This window comes from Elephas maximus, chromosome 1, assembly GCF_024166365.1.
Source record: "Elephas maximus indicus isolate mEleMax1 chromosome 1, mEleMax1 primary haplotype, whole genome shotgun sequence".
In the NCBI taxonomy this organism is placed as follows: Eukaryota; Metazoa; Chordata; class Mammalia; order Proboscidea; family Elephantidae; genus Elephas; species Elephas maximus.
Genome location: NC_064819.1, coordinates 177,278,443 through 177,295,444, shown reverse-complemented (window position 1 = coordinate 177,295,444; position 17,002 = coordinate 177,278,443). Strand labels below are relative to the sequence as shown.

Below are 17,002 nucleotides of genomic sequence, written 5' to 3'. Positions count from 1 at the left end.
ATCTTGGAAGTAAAAATCTTTAGTTTTAATCTGTGGAGTGTTGAATTGTGACCATGTCTTTTATCGCCATTTTTCTGTAATTTTGCACACGTTTATTTCTTTAGAGTTTTTGCAAAACATACTTCTTTCAGCATGTCTCACAAAAAAAAAAAGCATGATTTCTATTTCCTTTTATAGATACAAAATCTTACCTTAATCAGCGTGGAGTTACATGCTCGAACTAGACGAGACTTGGAACCAGATCCTGAATTTGACCCAATTTGTGCTTTGTTCTACTGCATCTCATCTGACACTCCACTACCAGATACAGACAAAACAGAACTCACAGGTGTCATAGTGATTGATAAAGATAAGACAGTCTCAAGTCAAGGTATTGTTCATTTTATTAACTATAAACCTACCTGCTGTGCAATGAACCTTTTAACAGAGGGAATCTCTGTACTGAGATCTAACCAAGCAAGAATAAGGAACTCCTTTCCAAAATGTTTGTTGAGGTGGGGGTAGGAAGCATTGTGTATAACTTTGTCCTAGATTCATTATTCTTACTTGACTTATTGTGAAAACTCAGAAGCACGATAATATAAGGATCTTAATAAAATTTCTAATTAACGTATCTAATTTGTTCTAAATATTATTTTATAAAATACTAATAGTGAATACGAAGTCCAAATGACCGTGTATGTCTAGGTTGGGTGGACAATCTTCCTTATGTATTCATGTGCTAGAAATTTGCTGCTAGTACAGCATTTCCTTTTGCTTTAGGAAGTTACTACCCTAAATAAGTTAATTGTTTATACAGAGACTTTTAAAATATATTCTACCTCTGTTTATAGCTCTTTTTGTACTTTTGGTTAAGAGATTCTTCAGATAGTATACTTCTTAAAGGATTTTCTGGAACAGCACATGTCCCTCTACGGTTTTAAATGGTAGCCATTACAAGCGATTTCAGTCAACAGAGGAGAAGTCTTAGAATAGAACAAAACCATATAGATAGGGATTTGCAGTTTAATCAGTGTTGTCATTGAGCTGGCTTGTACTGGCTCACCAGCAAATTGTTAGATTTTTAAGGATTGGGGGAGTTAATTGATATCACGTTACTAGCTTAAAGTCAGCCATGGTGGAAAATCTTTACATCACAGAAATAGGCAAACACCACAAATCAAGCCTTTTTTTTGTTTTTTTGGAGAGCTGATTGTTAATTTCTAACATACCATTGATCTGATTAAAATACTCTCTACTAAGCAAAGTTTTTTCCTATTAGGAAGAGTAAAGACAGAAACAAAGTTATAAAATTTCCTTATGGTTGATATATTAATATCTTGGGAGTTTTGTAAATGTAGATTTTCTAGGGAAATAGCTGAAAATATGAAATGAATTTTTAGTTAAATAGTAAACTATAAAACTTTTAAAATTTATTTAAGAAATTGGGTTAATTTTGTTTTCACTTTAGGGAATGCTTTCTTAATTTGAAGTACTTCAGTAGCATAATTTCACTCAAAAGTAAGGGATAGTGTTATTTACATAATCATATATAATAAAAATTTTATTTCTTAGATATTAGGTATCAGGCTCCATTCCTTATCAGATCCGGAATTACAGGACTAGAAGTTACCTATGCTGCTGATGAGAAGACACTTTTTCAAGAAATTGCAGATATAATTAAGAGGTATTGTTTTATATTTTCTGAGTTTACCAATTTTTGTTCAATGAGTCTTTTCATGATGTTGCTGATAATATAAATGAAAGTGGGAAGAGAATCCCTTCCTGTGGCTCCTACATGTAGAGTTATCTTTGGAAAGAAGATTTTGCCCCTACCTCCTACCACCACCACCATTTATAGCAAGTTGTTGTTGTTGTGTGCTGTCAAGTTGATTATGATTCATAGTGACCCTATAGGACAGAGTAGAACTGCCCCAGATTAAAGATAGGAATAGAATATTCTAACCTGAAGATTGAAGTGCCAGTGAAAGAGAAATATTTCCTTTCCTCTTGGTTTCCCAGCTGGATTTTAGGATGATTTTTCATGGTGGTGAAATAGTTAAGAAGCCCTGATGGCACACTAGTTAAGTGCTCAGCTGCTAACCAAAAGGTTGGCAATTTGAACCCACCAGTAGCTCAGCAGGAGAAAAGACCTGGCAATCTGCTCCTGTAAAGATTACAGCCTAGAAGATCCTGGGGCAGTTCTACTCCATCATATAGGGTCGCTATGAGTCAGAGTCGACTCTATGACACATAAAAAACAACATGCTAAAGTTAACTTGAATTATTCATTAAGTAGGCTTCTACCTTAGGGGACAGCTTACCACTTTAATACTTTTTTTTAAGAAGATGCCTTCTAAGTTCTAAACAAGACATTTTTTCCAAAAAGCTTTGGAATACAATCTGTTCATAAATTTTGGACTATAGGTTTCCCCCACCACCGAAAGTAGAGCGTTCCTGTGAGATCTTTCATAAGCCGAAATGATGTAAAACGAAGAAGCAATTATTAATTTATATGGGAAAAATTTTTGCGCATTCCCAGTCCCCAGGGGAAGGAGCTTAGCGAGGCCACTCTCACTGCCGAGGGTGCATGCTGTCTCTAACAGCTCTCTGCAAAACCAATGCAGAATGCTGTTTCTGTTTTTTACCATTTTTTTATAAAAGTGAAAATTCTCTTCAGATTTCTTTTGGTTAGTGAAAACAGGCACTAATGTGTCTTCTCTGTACAAATAGTGTTAAAATTTTTAAGAAAACTGCTTCATTTCATGGATACTTACTGGTTAATAGAAAATCCAAATGGACCTTTTAACAAACGTATAAAAAATGTTTTCTTGGTAGAAAAAGCCATGTGGCTGGTAATTTGGGAGGAAAAAACAGGATTGTGGCATGAGCATAGAGAAGCAAAAGAAAGCAAGGCAGCATGCCACAATGAGATGAATACTTAGTCTTAGAGATCAGAAACTAAAAAGGTAGATTAATTCTTAGAAAGGAAGTCCAGAAAGACTCCAGGGCACTCAAGGAAAGAGGCTTCCCAAAACCCTTTCTGTTTAGTGTTCCAACATAATTCCCAGCACCTTATCAAATCTTTGTTGATAAAAACTTTATCAACTCTCCCATTAAAGCTAAACTGTACTTAGAGCAGTCAAAGATGACATATTATAACTATGTAAATTTTATTTTATTTTTTTAATGGCTAAATTTAAGAAACTGGGATAGAAGTCTCAAGTAGCTCTAAGAACGGCCAAGTATCTGAGATTTGAAGGATCCCCACGCACATACAGAAGAACCCATGTCATTGACTGCCTAATATAATACTAAGAGTAACTCAGGACAGTAATTACATCATGGCCATAGTTGACCTTAACCTTAAGAAAAGACTTCAGGAGATGCCTGGAGTTCCTGTCACATACATTTCTATGCATAGGTATGCCATGAAAAGGATGCCAGATGATTATAGAGCCTTTCCATTATAAGTCTTATAAAGATAGCTCTTCTAATTCCTTTGTCTGAATTTCTCTGATGACAGTTCATGAAATATCTTGTTATTGCTAGAGTTATGATTCAAGTCAGCTACTTGCTCTGTTGTAGCAGCTGACTAATTGAGTTGGTGAAGTACACTCATTTTTTGATAGTATTTGGAAACACTTTTGTCTCAGTTAAGAAGTTGTCTATTTTTGTCAATAGGTACTGCTCAGAGATGACTACTGAAAAAAATAACAAAAAGTTACCCTGTGCTTCTCTTAAGAGATTCATTTTACAAATTTTGTTCATCTAGAATACTTGTATAGATGTTTTGATATTTTACAGATCTTATTATGTATTCTGGAAACCCTGGTGGCTTAGTGGTTAAGTGCTACAGCTGCAAACCAAAGGTTTGGCAGTTCAAATCCACCAGGTGCTCCTTGGAAACTCTATGGGGCAGTTCTGCTCTGTCCTATAGGGTCGCTATGAATCGGAATCGACTCGATGGCACTGGGTTTGGTTTTTGGTATTGTGTATGCTTTTTTTATTTTTTTTTAAACCTGGAAGCCATTTAGTCTTAAGAGACTTCTTTGAAGCTGATAAAACGTCCTTTTCAAGTTCAACAGCCTAAGGATTCCATTTTTCTTCTGAGAAAATATTTGGTGACAATAACAAACTATTAATGATTCGTTCTTCAATTTTTAGTGAGTTATATTCACTCTATCAGGCTTCCAAAAATTACATATTTTTGTGGTATTTTAATTCCTTATTATGACATTCAGTTTCATTTATACTTTCAACAGAAGTGAAAAGTTCTGTCTGTAGAAACAATTTGCCACGTTGTCATACTTGCATAACAACCTTCTTTAAATGGGTGTTGAGTGACTTTAGTTTTTACTTGGACAACAAGAACTAAAATGTCACAAAAAGTTCACTTTACTTTTAATCCTGGAAGATTTAAGTGACTGGTGTCAAAAGAACTTGAATTCAGGGTCGAGAAGGGAGAATGTTGACATGTTATGGGGTTGTTAACCAAGATCATAAAACAATATGTGTACCGACTGTTTAATGAGAAGCTGCATTGTTCTGTAAACCTTCATCTAAAGTACAATAAAATAAATAAATAAATGAACTTGGGTTCAGGCTTCTGCAATAGCAACCTTTTTATTTTTCCTGTTCCACAAGTCCCTATTAAAATATATTCTGTAATGTAAATTTCAACATCTGACCTGCTCCTGATCCACTGTTATACCATAGACTTGCAGACTTGACATATATAGTTTACATCAGTAAATTAGTGTGATCCTGTACTGCAGACATTAGCTGAGGCTTGGGGCATTAAAGATATAATTTGAACAGGCTGTACATCCGACAATTCTGAGTGGCTTTATGAATGGTTATGTAAAACCCAACTTTTTAAATTTTTGTGATATTTCACTCTTCCTTTTGGCTTTTATAAAGAATACAATATTCAGAGTAACTTCTAATTTGATAGAGCTACTGTAGTTTTTGCTCTCAAAACTTGTGACTATGATCAGTTCTTCTCATCCCTCACGATTTTCCCACTGAAGTAAATTTTCCCTTGTGCTATAGCCAGACATTCTCCATGATGGTCACCGTTGGCATGGAGCTTGTCAGAGGCTTCTCTGAGTTGGATACAGATTGTCAGTTCAATTTTCCCAGTGTAACTCTGTGACTACAGTGAGCACATTTTTGTCCTAAACGCTGATGCTTAGCCTCCCCAGTTAATCTCACCCATATTAATGTTTTATTCTTCCATTAAGCTGTGTATTAAGTTTAGGGGAACACACTTGTCATTACTTAGGTCTTACTTCATGCAAGTTCTAAGTAGTTACTAAAACTAAGTGGGAAAAGAAAGTTCTTTTCATTTTCTCAGTACTGAAACTATTTAAAAGGCAGTAGAGAAATAAAACTATTTTAGAGGGGTAGAGAAATGAAAACAATGACCTGGGAGATCTTTTTCAAAACCCAGTACACACATGCCCTCACATTCACCCTGCCCCCTACTCTCACCATATTCTCAATCATACTTCCACTCGTACACATCAGTGGTAATGACCTGCCCTTGTCCAAATTTCCACCCACCTCTTCTCCAAGCCACATTAAATAAATACACAATCTAAATAAAAACTATGCTTGTTTTACAAAAGTAGCTTCAGATCAAGTGCCTAGCTGCCCCACCTCTTCCTTCTTTATTGCTCTCCCAATTCCTTCCTGTACAGAAATTCTGCAAATGCCGGTGTATCATCCCTTCTCCACCTGAGAACTATTAAAGAATATAGATTCTTATTTTTGTACTTGATGTCATGAAGAAACAATTATTTTGACTAAATGTTCAAATGTATGGTCCTTCAGTTTTTTTATATTCCTTCTTTAGGTATGATCCTGATATTCTACTAGGATATGAGATTCAGATGCATTCCTGGGGTTACCTCTTACAAAGGGCTGCTGCCCTAAGTGTTGACTTATGTCAGATGATCTCTCGGGTGCCAGGTATGTAGTGTTATGAATGTTTTGTGGTTCAACTACAGAGCAAATTACAAGGTGAATAAAGACAAAACATGAAAAAGTATTATTGTCCTAACCCAATTTCTAGTACTAAATTGTGTAAGTTCTAGATATATCATAACTCCTATATAGAAAAATTTAAAAAGTTAAAAGAAAAAGTTCTCTTCTTACTGCTATAATAATGTTAGTGTATTTGTTCTTTTCCTTCAGTCATTTTTATATACATACATAAACAAAAAAACACCAAACCCACTGCCGTCAAGTCAATTCCGACTCCTGACAACCCTATAGGACAGAGTAGAACTGTCCCATAGGGTTTCCAAGGAGCTCCTAGTGGATTTGAACTGCCGACCTTTTCGTTAGCAGCTGAACTCTTAACCACACACCACAAGGGTTTCCATACATATATAGATTTATACATAAAAAAATTTTAAAAATCAAACCAGCTGCCATTTAGTCAATTTCAACTCATAGCAACCCGAGGAGAGAGTAGAACTACCCTGTAGGGTTTCCAAGGCTGTAATCTTTACAGGAGCAGACTGCCACATCTTTTTCCTATGGAGTGGCTGTTGGTTTCGAACAACCAACCTTTCAGTTAGCAGCTGAGCACTTAACCCACTGTGCCATCAGGGGTCCTACATGTATATATTTACACACATATATCTTGTATATACATATTTAATATATAAGACATGGGTGTGTGTTGTTAGTTGCCACGGAGTTGATTTGACTCACGGCAACCCCAAGTGTGCAGAGTAGAACCGTTCAGTGGATTTCTCAAGTCCATGACCTTTCAGGACTAGATCTCCAGGTCAGTTTCCTGAGGCAACTCTGCCCAAAATGGATGTCAGAAGAGACTCTAAAACTTGCTTTTGGATGTAGAGCAGCTAAAGTGAATGGAGGAAATGATGATGTAAAAGAGATGAACAGACAATTTCAAAGGGCAGCTCAAGAAGACAAACTATTATAATGAAATGTGCAGAGACCTGGAGTTAGAAAACCAAAAGAGAAGAACACACTCAGCATTTCTCAAGTTCAAAGAACTGAAGAAAAAATTCAAGCCTCAAGTTGCAGTTTTGAAAGATTCTATGGGTAAAATATTGAATGATACAGGAAGCATCAAAAGAAGATGGAAGGAATATACAGAGTCACTGTACCAAAAAGAATTCCTCAACATTCAGCCATTTCAGGAGATAGCATATGATCAGGAACTGATGGTATAGATGGAAGAAGTCCAAACAGCACTGGAAGCATTGGTGAAAAACAAGATTCCAGGAATTGACGAAATACCAATTGAAATGTTTCAACAAACAGATGCAGCACTGGAGGTACTCACTCATCTATGCCAAGAAATTTGAAAGACAGCTACTTGGCTAGCCGACTGGAAGAGATCCATATTCGTGCCCATTGTAAAGAAAGGTGATTCAACAGAATTCCGAAATTATCCAACAATAGCATTAATATGACACACAAGCAAAATTTTGCTGAAGATCATTCAAAAGCGGTAGCAGCAGTACATCAACAGGGAACTGCTAAAAATTCAAGCTGGATTCAGAAGAGGACGTGGAACAAGGGGTATCATTGCTGATGTCAGATGGATCTTGGCGGAAAGCAAAGAATACCAGTAAGATGTTTACCTGTATTTTTTTATTGACTATGCAAAGTCATTAGACTGTGTGGAACATAACAAATCATGGATAACATTGCAAAGAATGGGAATTCCGGAACTTCATTGTGCTCATGCAGAACCTGTACATAAAACAAGAGGCAGTTGTTCAAACAGAACAAGGGGACACTCTATGGTTTAAAATCAAGAAGGGTTGTGTCAGGGTTGTATCCTTTGACTATACTTATTCAATCTGTATACTAAGCAAATAAGCTGATAAACTGAACTATATGAAGAAGAATGTGGCATCAGAATTGATGGAAGACCTGTTAACAACCTGAGATATGCAATGCACAACCTTGCTTGCTGAAAGTGAAGAGGACTTGAAGCACTTACTGATGAAGATCAAAGACTACAGCTTTCAGTATGAATTATACCTCAACATAAAACAAAAATCCTTACAACTGGACCAATAAGCAATATCGTGATAAATGGAGAAAAGATTGACATTGCCAAGGATTTCTTTTTAGGTGGATCCACAATCAATGCCCATGGAAGCAGCCATCAGGAAATCAAACAGCATATTTTGTTGGGCAAATCTGCTGCAGAAGACCTCTTTAAAGTGTTAAAAAGCAAAGATGTAACTTCGAGGACTAAGGTGCACCTGACCTAATCCATGGTATTTTCAGTTCCCTCATATGCATACAAAAGCTGGACAATGGATAAAGAAGACCAAAGAAGAATTGATGCCTTTGAATTATGGTGCTGACAAAGAATATTGAATATACCGAGGACTGCCAGAAGAACCAACAAGTCTGTCTTAGAAGGAACACAGCCAGAGTGCTCCATGGAAGCGAGAATGGTGAGACTTCGTCTCATGGACTTCAGACATGTTATCAGGAGGGACCAGTCCCTGGAGAAGGACATCATGCTTGGTAAAGTAGAGGGTCAGTAGAAAAGAGGAAGACCCTTGACAAGATGGATTGACACAGTGGCTATAACAGTGGGCTCAAACATAACAAAGACTGTGAAGATGGCACAGGACCAGGCAGTGTTTTGTTCTGTTGTACATAGGGTTACTATGAGTCAGAACTGACTCAACAGCACCTAACAACAACTACGTTTGTGTGTATAATTTGAACCATACTGTATATTCCATTTTATTATGCTGCTTTCATTCAGCATTTATCATAAAAGTATTCTTCTGCGTGTTCAGCTGTTAACCAAAAGTTTGGAGGTGTGAGTCCTCCCAGAGGCACCTTGGAAAAAAGGCCCCTTGATCTTCAAAAAAATTCAACCGTTGAAAACCCTATGGAACATAGTTCTACTCTAATACATATGGAGTCCCTATGAATCAGAATTGACTCAACAGCAACTGTTCTTTTTTTGTTTGTTTTTTTTTTAATTTTATTTTACAGGATAGTCTTCATAATCATTATAAAGCTGTATAATGTTTCTTTGAATTGATGTACCATCATTTTATTTCTCTGGTTGTATTTTTATTCATTTGGTGATAGAAAGGATGCAATGGGTGGAGGAACACTGACTTTAATTGTTAATTTTTATTTGTGTATCGAGCTAAAATTTGCATGACTTTTGGAGGCTATTTCCCAAAACTCTGATTCTAATTGAAGAAAACCAAAAATCAGACCCATTGTCATTGAGTCAATTCCAAATCATAGCGACCCTATAGGGCAGAGTAGAACTGCTCCATAGGGTTTCCAAGGAGTGGCTGATGGATTTGAACTGCTGACCTTTTAGTTAGCAGCCACAGCATGCCATAGCTCTGAAGAGAGGGGTAATAATATTTGTAATAATAATAAAAAGCATTTGCAGTTCATAAAACACTTTTTTAAATTTTCTTTATAGCTCCACTAAAAAAACCATATAGAATTTTTAATAAATTTGTTTATTAAAACTAAAATAAAGTAGTAAGTACTTTGGGAGGCTAAAAGACCAAATACAAACTAATCAGGGCACCACCTGGGAGAGATTATGACTTTAATAAAATGTCTTAAGTGTTGGTAAATTTAAACGGAAAAGTTGAAGGACAATAAATATGTTGAGCTTTGCAAAAGCTTAGGATGAAAAGGAAGAGATACTTTGATCAAAGATTCTGTAGAAGAATCCTGATCAGAAGGGGAAAAATGCAGAACAGAATTTCAAATTCTCACAGACTCCAGACTCTCTGGATCCCTGGAAGCTGGGCGATCCCCCGAAACTATTGCCCTGAGATAGTCTTTAAACGTTAAACCAAAAAAATCCCTGAAGTCTTAAAAACAAACAGTAGTTTAGCTTAACTAGTAAAAAATGTCTGCCTTGAACATTATGCTCTTTTAAGAACTGTCTATATGGGATCAAATTGACAGCAGCAACTCGAAAGATTAGATAGGATCCTTAGGGGGCTGTCAGTTTATGTTAATGGAGGGGGAACAACTTGGAGAAAGAGGGTGAGAATGGTTGCACGAATCAAAGGATGTAATCAGTGTCATTGAGTTGTACATGTAGAAACTGCTGAATTGGTGTATGTTTTGCTCTGTGTCATGGATTGAGTTATGTCCCCCCAAAAATGTGTGTATCAACTTGGTTAGGTCATGATTCCCAGTATTGTGTGGCTGTCCTGCATTTTGTGATTGTAATTTTATGTTGAGAGCATTAGGGTGGGATTGTAACACCACCCTCACTCAGGTCACCTCCCTGATCCAAGGTAAAGGGAGTTTTCCTGGGGTGTGGCCTATACCACCTTTTATCTAAGGAAAGGGAAGCAAGCAGAGAGTTGGGGACCCCGTACCACCAAGAAAGCAGCACCAGGAGCAGAGTGCATCCTTTGGCCCTGGGAGGTCCCTGTGCCTGAGAAGCTCCTCAACCAGGGGAGGATTGAGCACAAGGTCCTTCCTCTAGAGCTGACAAAGACAGAAAGCCTTCCCCTGGAACTGACACCCTGAATTTGGGCTTGCAGCTTACCAGGCTGTGAGAGAATAAATTTATCTTGTTAAAGCCATCCACGTGTGGTATTTCTGTTATAGCAGTACTAGATGACTAAGACACTGTGTATATTCTCAACAACCACCACCACAAAGTAAATAAAATAAAAAATAAATAAAAGAAGAGAGAGTTAGGTGGATGGGTGTGCATGGTCTTTGGAGTCAGCTAATCCTGGTTTAGAATACTGGTTCTTTTACTTTATGACCTGGGGCAAGATATAGTATTTCTGAGTAGTGTAAAATGATAATTATACTAACATCATAAAGTGATTGTATTAAAAGAAAGAACATTGATAAAGTTCCTAGAATATAATAGATGTTAAGTATGCGGTACATATTTTTATTATTCCAAAGCTTTTAATCACTGACATTAATATACACCTAGTGAGTGTTATATAGGAGAAACACATTTTAATTTCCATTCTACATGAAATCATCCTCACCTAAAAAACAAGGCTCAGAACTCTGTTTGCTATAAGAGGAACTTTTCATTTAGCTCTCTATATGCAGTTAAGAGAATTTCGTCCTAAATATGAACATCATTAATTGATGTCAACAAATTTTCAGAGAATTATTTAGGTTAAAAGAATTTATTATGAAAAAAAGGTATAATTTGTTTCACAAAGCCCTGTAATAGTTTAAAGAAGAAAATTTTTAGTCAAAATAACAATTATCCTATAATTCTAATACAAAATAGGTTGTGAGTTGCATTTTTGTCTTTAAATTTTATTATTTACATTTTCGTTGGCATAATTTGCTTGGAAAATTGTTTTCTCTGAGCCCTGATGCAATCTGTATTAATTTCTATAGATGACAAAATTGAGAACAGATTTGCAGCTGACAGAGATGACTATGGATCAGATACAATGAGTGAGATAAATATCGTTGGCCGAATTACACTAAATCTTTGGAGAATCATGAGAAATGAGGTAAGATGCTCTATCTAATATTTTGTTTGGAAATTAGAGGTTAGATCAATATATTAATTTTAATCTTTATGGAGTATCTTTAATCTTCTTAGTATATAACTGTTATGTTTTTCTGTGAATTATTTTTATTAAATTTAGGTAGTTTCAAAAAATAAATACTACTTTCTAAAATGCAAAATTATTGATGAATTTTTTACTTCTTCCTTTGTGTCAAAGGTAGCAATAACTAAAAAAAGCCTATAATTGTCACACAGTATTGTATGTTGAATATTGTATAATTTCATCATTTTTGCACTTAAGGCCAGATGAATTCAGCTTGACTTTGTTGATTTATGACAGCAAGGAAAACTTACATAGGAGAGAACTTCCAAGGATTTTTATATATTGGGCCAGACTAATAAGGTAAATTAAAAGACCAAAAAAACTAACCCCGTTGCCATTGAGTCAATTCCAACTCATAAATTGGAGAGTCAGTATTTGAAAATAGTTAATAGCAGCAGCCAACATGCTCTGGGAGCCCAAATAAGGATTTTTGGTAAATTTCAACAAACTATCTAATTAGTTTGTAATCACTTAAATAATCCTTTCACCAAAAATGTAAAATCATAGCATTCTAGGAAAATTGTTTTAATAGTCAAAATAAAATATATTCTTGAAGTAGTTTGATTTCTGTTACTGAAATGTAAACTGATACCTGCTATAAATTGGTCTATTGTCAGATTTTGGACTTTGGATAATATTAGCTAAAATGTTTCTATTTCAAGAAAGCTGTGTTTTTCAGCTGCTTCTCTTTACAACTACTTTCTCATTGTGTACTGTTTACTATGATCTTTCTGGCTCTTCTGGATTTATATAAAACATTTGACTTTCCAAGCATGCCCTCTGCAATTTTGGGGGGCACTATCACACAGTAATTCCATCAGATCTGCAACAGTCAAGTATTTCTAAATTTTATTTCCTCTCTGTGCTATGAGCTTAAAGTTATACTCATATTTCATCTAATTTGAAGATATACAATATATGAATCTGCCTGAGTGAGGAGAACATCCAGAGGAGAGGATAATTTTATCCTGTTGTGTGTGGTTTTCTTCTTAAAACATTATCAGAATGCAGTGTCCCTAATGATTTGACGATAATTCCTACTGACACAGCATAGGATATGAAAGATGCAGAGATTGTGAGTGTATGTGGATTATAAATTCCATTACATACTTCAAACTGCAGTTTCTGATATTGCCTGGGATGAGTATATGAATACAAAAGTAAATCACCGAATATTAGTTTCAGGGATCTTTTCATCCTTTGCTTAGATCCAGAAGTCATACCAACTTAATCCAGGCCTTTCAGGAATTTGCACTGGAAACAGACCTGATTCAGTTGAACAAATATTTATCGAGTGCATCTCTAGCGTACAAATGGAGGGACTGAGTTAAGATAAAATAAAAATATGCCTGGTTCATCTTTGGTTAACAGGCAGGATAGCAGAATAAATGGGTGCAGATGTTGGTAAGTAGGTAGATGCTGGTTAGGAGAATCTGTGAAAGTTTTCTTCTGGTTGCTTCAGTTTTCTCAGCAAAATAGGAATCACTGTTCTTAGCTGAGAGTGAAAATGGTGGAGGAGATTTGAGGAGAAAAGATGAGTGTGAAATTGTTATTTAGGAGAACGTGAGAGTGAATAAGAAAATATAAAAGCTAGACAGCATTAAAAGCCCACTTGAGATTTGCATCAGGTAATTAACGTGATACCTGCCAGCTATGTTCAGATTCACAGCTGCAGGTGTAGATTAACAGAGGGTTAGACTTGACCACAGTTCACAAGCAAAGGGCTAAGGCTTTGCTTAAAAAAAAAGGAAGAAGCAAGAAACCAAAAGAGACTCACGTACATAAGTGAAAAACATACCTCGCTCATGGATAGTAAGACTTAACATTATAAAAATGTATATTCTACCAAAAGCGATCTATACATCTAATATAATTCCAGTCCAAATCCCAACAACATTCTTTACTGAGATGGAGAAAGAAATCACCAACTTCATATGGAAGGGAAAGAAGCCCGGGATAAATAAGGCATTACTGAGAAAGAAGAACAGTGGGAGGCCTTACTTTACCTGATTTTAGAGCCTATTATACTGCCACAGTAGTCAAAACACCCTGGTACTGGTACAACAACAGATACGTAGAACAATGCAACAGAATTGAGAATCCAGACATAAATCCATCCACATATGAGCAGCTGATATTTGACGAAGGCCCCAAAACAGTTAAATGGGGGAAAGACGGTCCTTTTAACAAATGGTGCTGGCATAACTGGATATCCATCTACAAAAAAAATGAAACAAGACCCATACTTCACTCCACACACAAAAACGAGCTCAAAATGGATCAAAGACCTAAATATAAAATCTAAAATGATAAAGATCATGGAAGAAAAAATAGGGACAACGTTTGGAGCCCTAATGCACGGCATAAACAGTATACAAAACATTATTAAGAATGCAGAAGAAAAACTAGATAACTGGGAGCTCCTAAAAATCAAACACCTATGCACATACAAAGACTTCATCAAAAGAGTAAAAAGACTGCCTACAGACTGGGAAAAAGTTTTTAGCTATGACATTTCCGATCAGCGTCTGATCTCTAAAATCTACACAATACTGCAAAAACTCAACTACAAAAAGACAAATAACCCTATCTAAAAATGGGCAAAAGATATGAATAGACACTTGACTAAAGAAGACATTCAGGTAGCTAACAGATACATGAGGAAATGCTCATGATCATTAGCCATTAGAGAAATGCAGATCAAAACTACAATCAGATTTTATCTCACTCCAGCAAGGCTGGCATTAATCAAAAAAACACAAAATACTAAATGTTGGAGAGGCTGTGGAGAGATTGGAACACTTCCACACTGCTGGTAGGAATGTAAAATGGTACAACCACTTTGGAAATGAATTTGGCCCTTAGAAAGCTAGAAATAGAACTACCAAAAAAAAACCAGAACTACCATACGATCCAGCAATCTCACTCCTTGGAATATATCCTAGAGAAATAAGAGCCTTTACACGAACAGATATATGCACAGCCACATTTATTACAGCACTGTTTACAATAGCAAAAAGATGGAAGCAACCAAGGTGCCCATCAATGGATGAATGGATAAATAAATTATGGTATATTCACACAATGGAATACTACGCATCGGTAAAGAACAGTGAGGAATCTGTGAAACATTTCATAACATGGAGGAACCTGGAAGGCATTATGCTGAGTGAAATTAGTTGCAAAAGGACAAATATTGTATAAGACCACTATTATAAGAACTTGAGAAATAGTTTAAACTGAGAAGAAAACATTGTTTCGTGGTTACGAGAGGAGGGAGGGAGGGTGGGAGAGGGGTATTCACTAATTAGATGGTAGGCAAGAGCTGCTTTGGGTGAAGGGAAAGACAACACACAATACAGGGAAGGTCAGCACAACTGGACTAAACCAAAAGCAAAGGAGTTTCCTGAATAAACTGAATGCTTCGAAGGCCAGTGTAGCAGGGGTTCGGGGACCATGATTTCAGGGGACATCTAAGTCAACTGGCATAACAAAATCTATTAAGAAAACATTCTGCATCCCACTTTGAAGACTGGCATCTGGGGTCTTAAACGCTACCAAGCAGCCATCTAAGATGCATCAACTGGTCTCAAGCCACCTGGATCAAAGGAGAATGAAGAACACCAAGGACACAAGGCGATTACGAGCCCAAGAGACAGAAAGGGCCACATGAACCAGAGACAACATCATCCTGAGACCAGAAGAACTAGATGGTGTCTGGCTACAACCGATGACTGCCCTGACAGGGAACAGAACAGAGAACCCCTGGGGGAGCAGGAGAGCAGTGGGATGCAGACCTGAAATTCTCATAAAAAGACCAGACTTAATGGTCTGACTGAGACTAGAAGGACCCTGGTGGTCATGGCCCCCAGACCTTCTGCTGGCCCAGGAGAGGAACCATTCCCGAAGCCAACTCTTCAGACATAGATTGGACTGGATAATGGGTTGGAGAGGGATGCTCGGGAGGAGTGAGGTTCTTGGATCAGGTGGACACTTGAGACTGTGTTGGCATCTCCTGCCTGAAGGGTAGAAGGGGTTAGAAGCTGGCGAAATGGACACGAAAAGAGAGAGTTGAGGGAGAGAGCGGGCTGTCTCATTGGGGGGAGAGTAATTGGGGGTTGTAGCAAGGTGTATATAAGTTTTTATGTGAGAGACTGACTTGATTTGTAAACTTTCATTTAAAGTACAATAAAAATTATAAAAAAGAAAAAAAGGGAGAATCAGGACAGGGACAAAGAAATTAAGGACGTGGACAAGGGAGTGATTATAATGATCTACTCTGGTATCTAAGCTAGATGAGCCAAGGGAGGTCAGGGGCTGCTTCATGTCTTTTACTCTGCTTCCTTTGTGCTCTTACTGGAAAATTGCTCTGCTGACAGTGTTTCCCCCACGTGTCTGTCAGTTTGTCATACTGTGGGGGTTTGCGTGTTGCTGTGATGCTGGAAGCCATGCCACCGGTGTTTAGATACCAGCAGGGTCACCCATGGAGGACAGGTTTCAGCTGAGCTTCCAGACTAAGACAGACTAGGAAGAAGGATCCTGCAGTCTACTTCTGAAAAGTATTAGCCAGTGAAAACCTTATGAATAGCAGCGGAACATTCTCTGATATAGTGCTGGAAGATGAGCCCCCCAGGTTGGAAAGGCACTCAAAAGATGACTGCGGAAGAGCTGCCTCCTCAAAGTAGAGTTGACCTTAGTGACCTGGATGGAGTAAAGCTTTCGGGACCTTCATTTGCTGATGTGGCACGACTCAAAATGAGAAGAAACACCTGCAAACATCCATTAATAATCGGAACCTGGAGTGTACAAAGTATGAATCTAGGAAAATTAGAAATCATCAAAAATGAAATGGAACACATAAACATCGATATCTTAGGCATTAGTGAACTGAATGGAATGGTATTGGCCGTTTTGAATCGGACAATCATATAGTCTACCGTGCTGGGAATGACAACTTGAAGAGGAATGGTGTTGCATTCATCATCAAAAAGGACATTTCAAAATCTATCCTGAAGTACAATGCTGTCAGTGGTAGGATAATATCCGTGCGCCTCCAAGGTAGACCAGTTAATATGACTATTATTCAAATATACACACCAACCACTAGGGCCAAAGATGAAGAAATACAAGATTTTTATCAGCTGCTGCAGTCTGAAATTGATCGAACATGCAATCAAGACGCATTGATAATTACTGCTGATTTTAATGTGAAAGTTGGAAACAAAGAATAAGGATCAATAGTTGGAAAATATGGCATTGGTGATAGAAACAATGCCGGAGATCGAATGATAGAATTTCGCAAGACCAACAACTTCTTCATTGCAAATACCTTCTTTCACCAACATAAACAGCGACTATACACATGGACCTCTCCAGATGGAACACACAGAAATCAAATTGACTACATCTGT

At 37.0% G+C, this 17,002-nt stretch overlaps 1 protein-coding gene across 3 annotated transcripts in view; it reads left to right on the top strand.

Annotated features, from left to right (window-relative positions):
- REV3L (REV3 like, DNA directed polymerase zeta catalytic subunit) overlaps window positions 1-17,002 on the top strand; it is a 210,824-nt gene that overhangs the window by 147,966 nt on the left and 45,856 nt on the right. For all 3 annotated transcript variants that reach the window (XM_049899056.1, XM_049899045.1, XM_049899065.1), the window contains 4 exons: window positions 178-370; window positions 1,555-1,666; window positions 5,840-5,955; window positions 11,371-11,489. In XM_049899056.1, coding sequence (XP_049755013.1) covers window positions 178-370; window positions 1,555-1,666; window positions 5,840-5,955; window positions 11,371-11,489 — 540 coding nt within the window. The remainder of the gene's footprint in view (window positions 1-177; window positions 371-1,554; window positions 1,667-5,839; window positions 5,956-11,370; window positions 11,490-17,002) is intronic.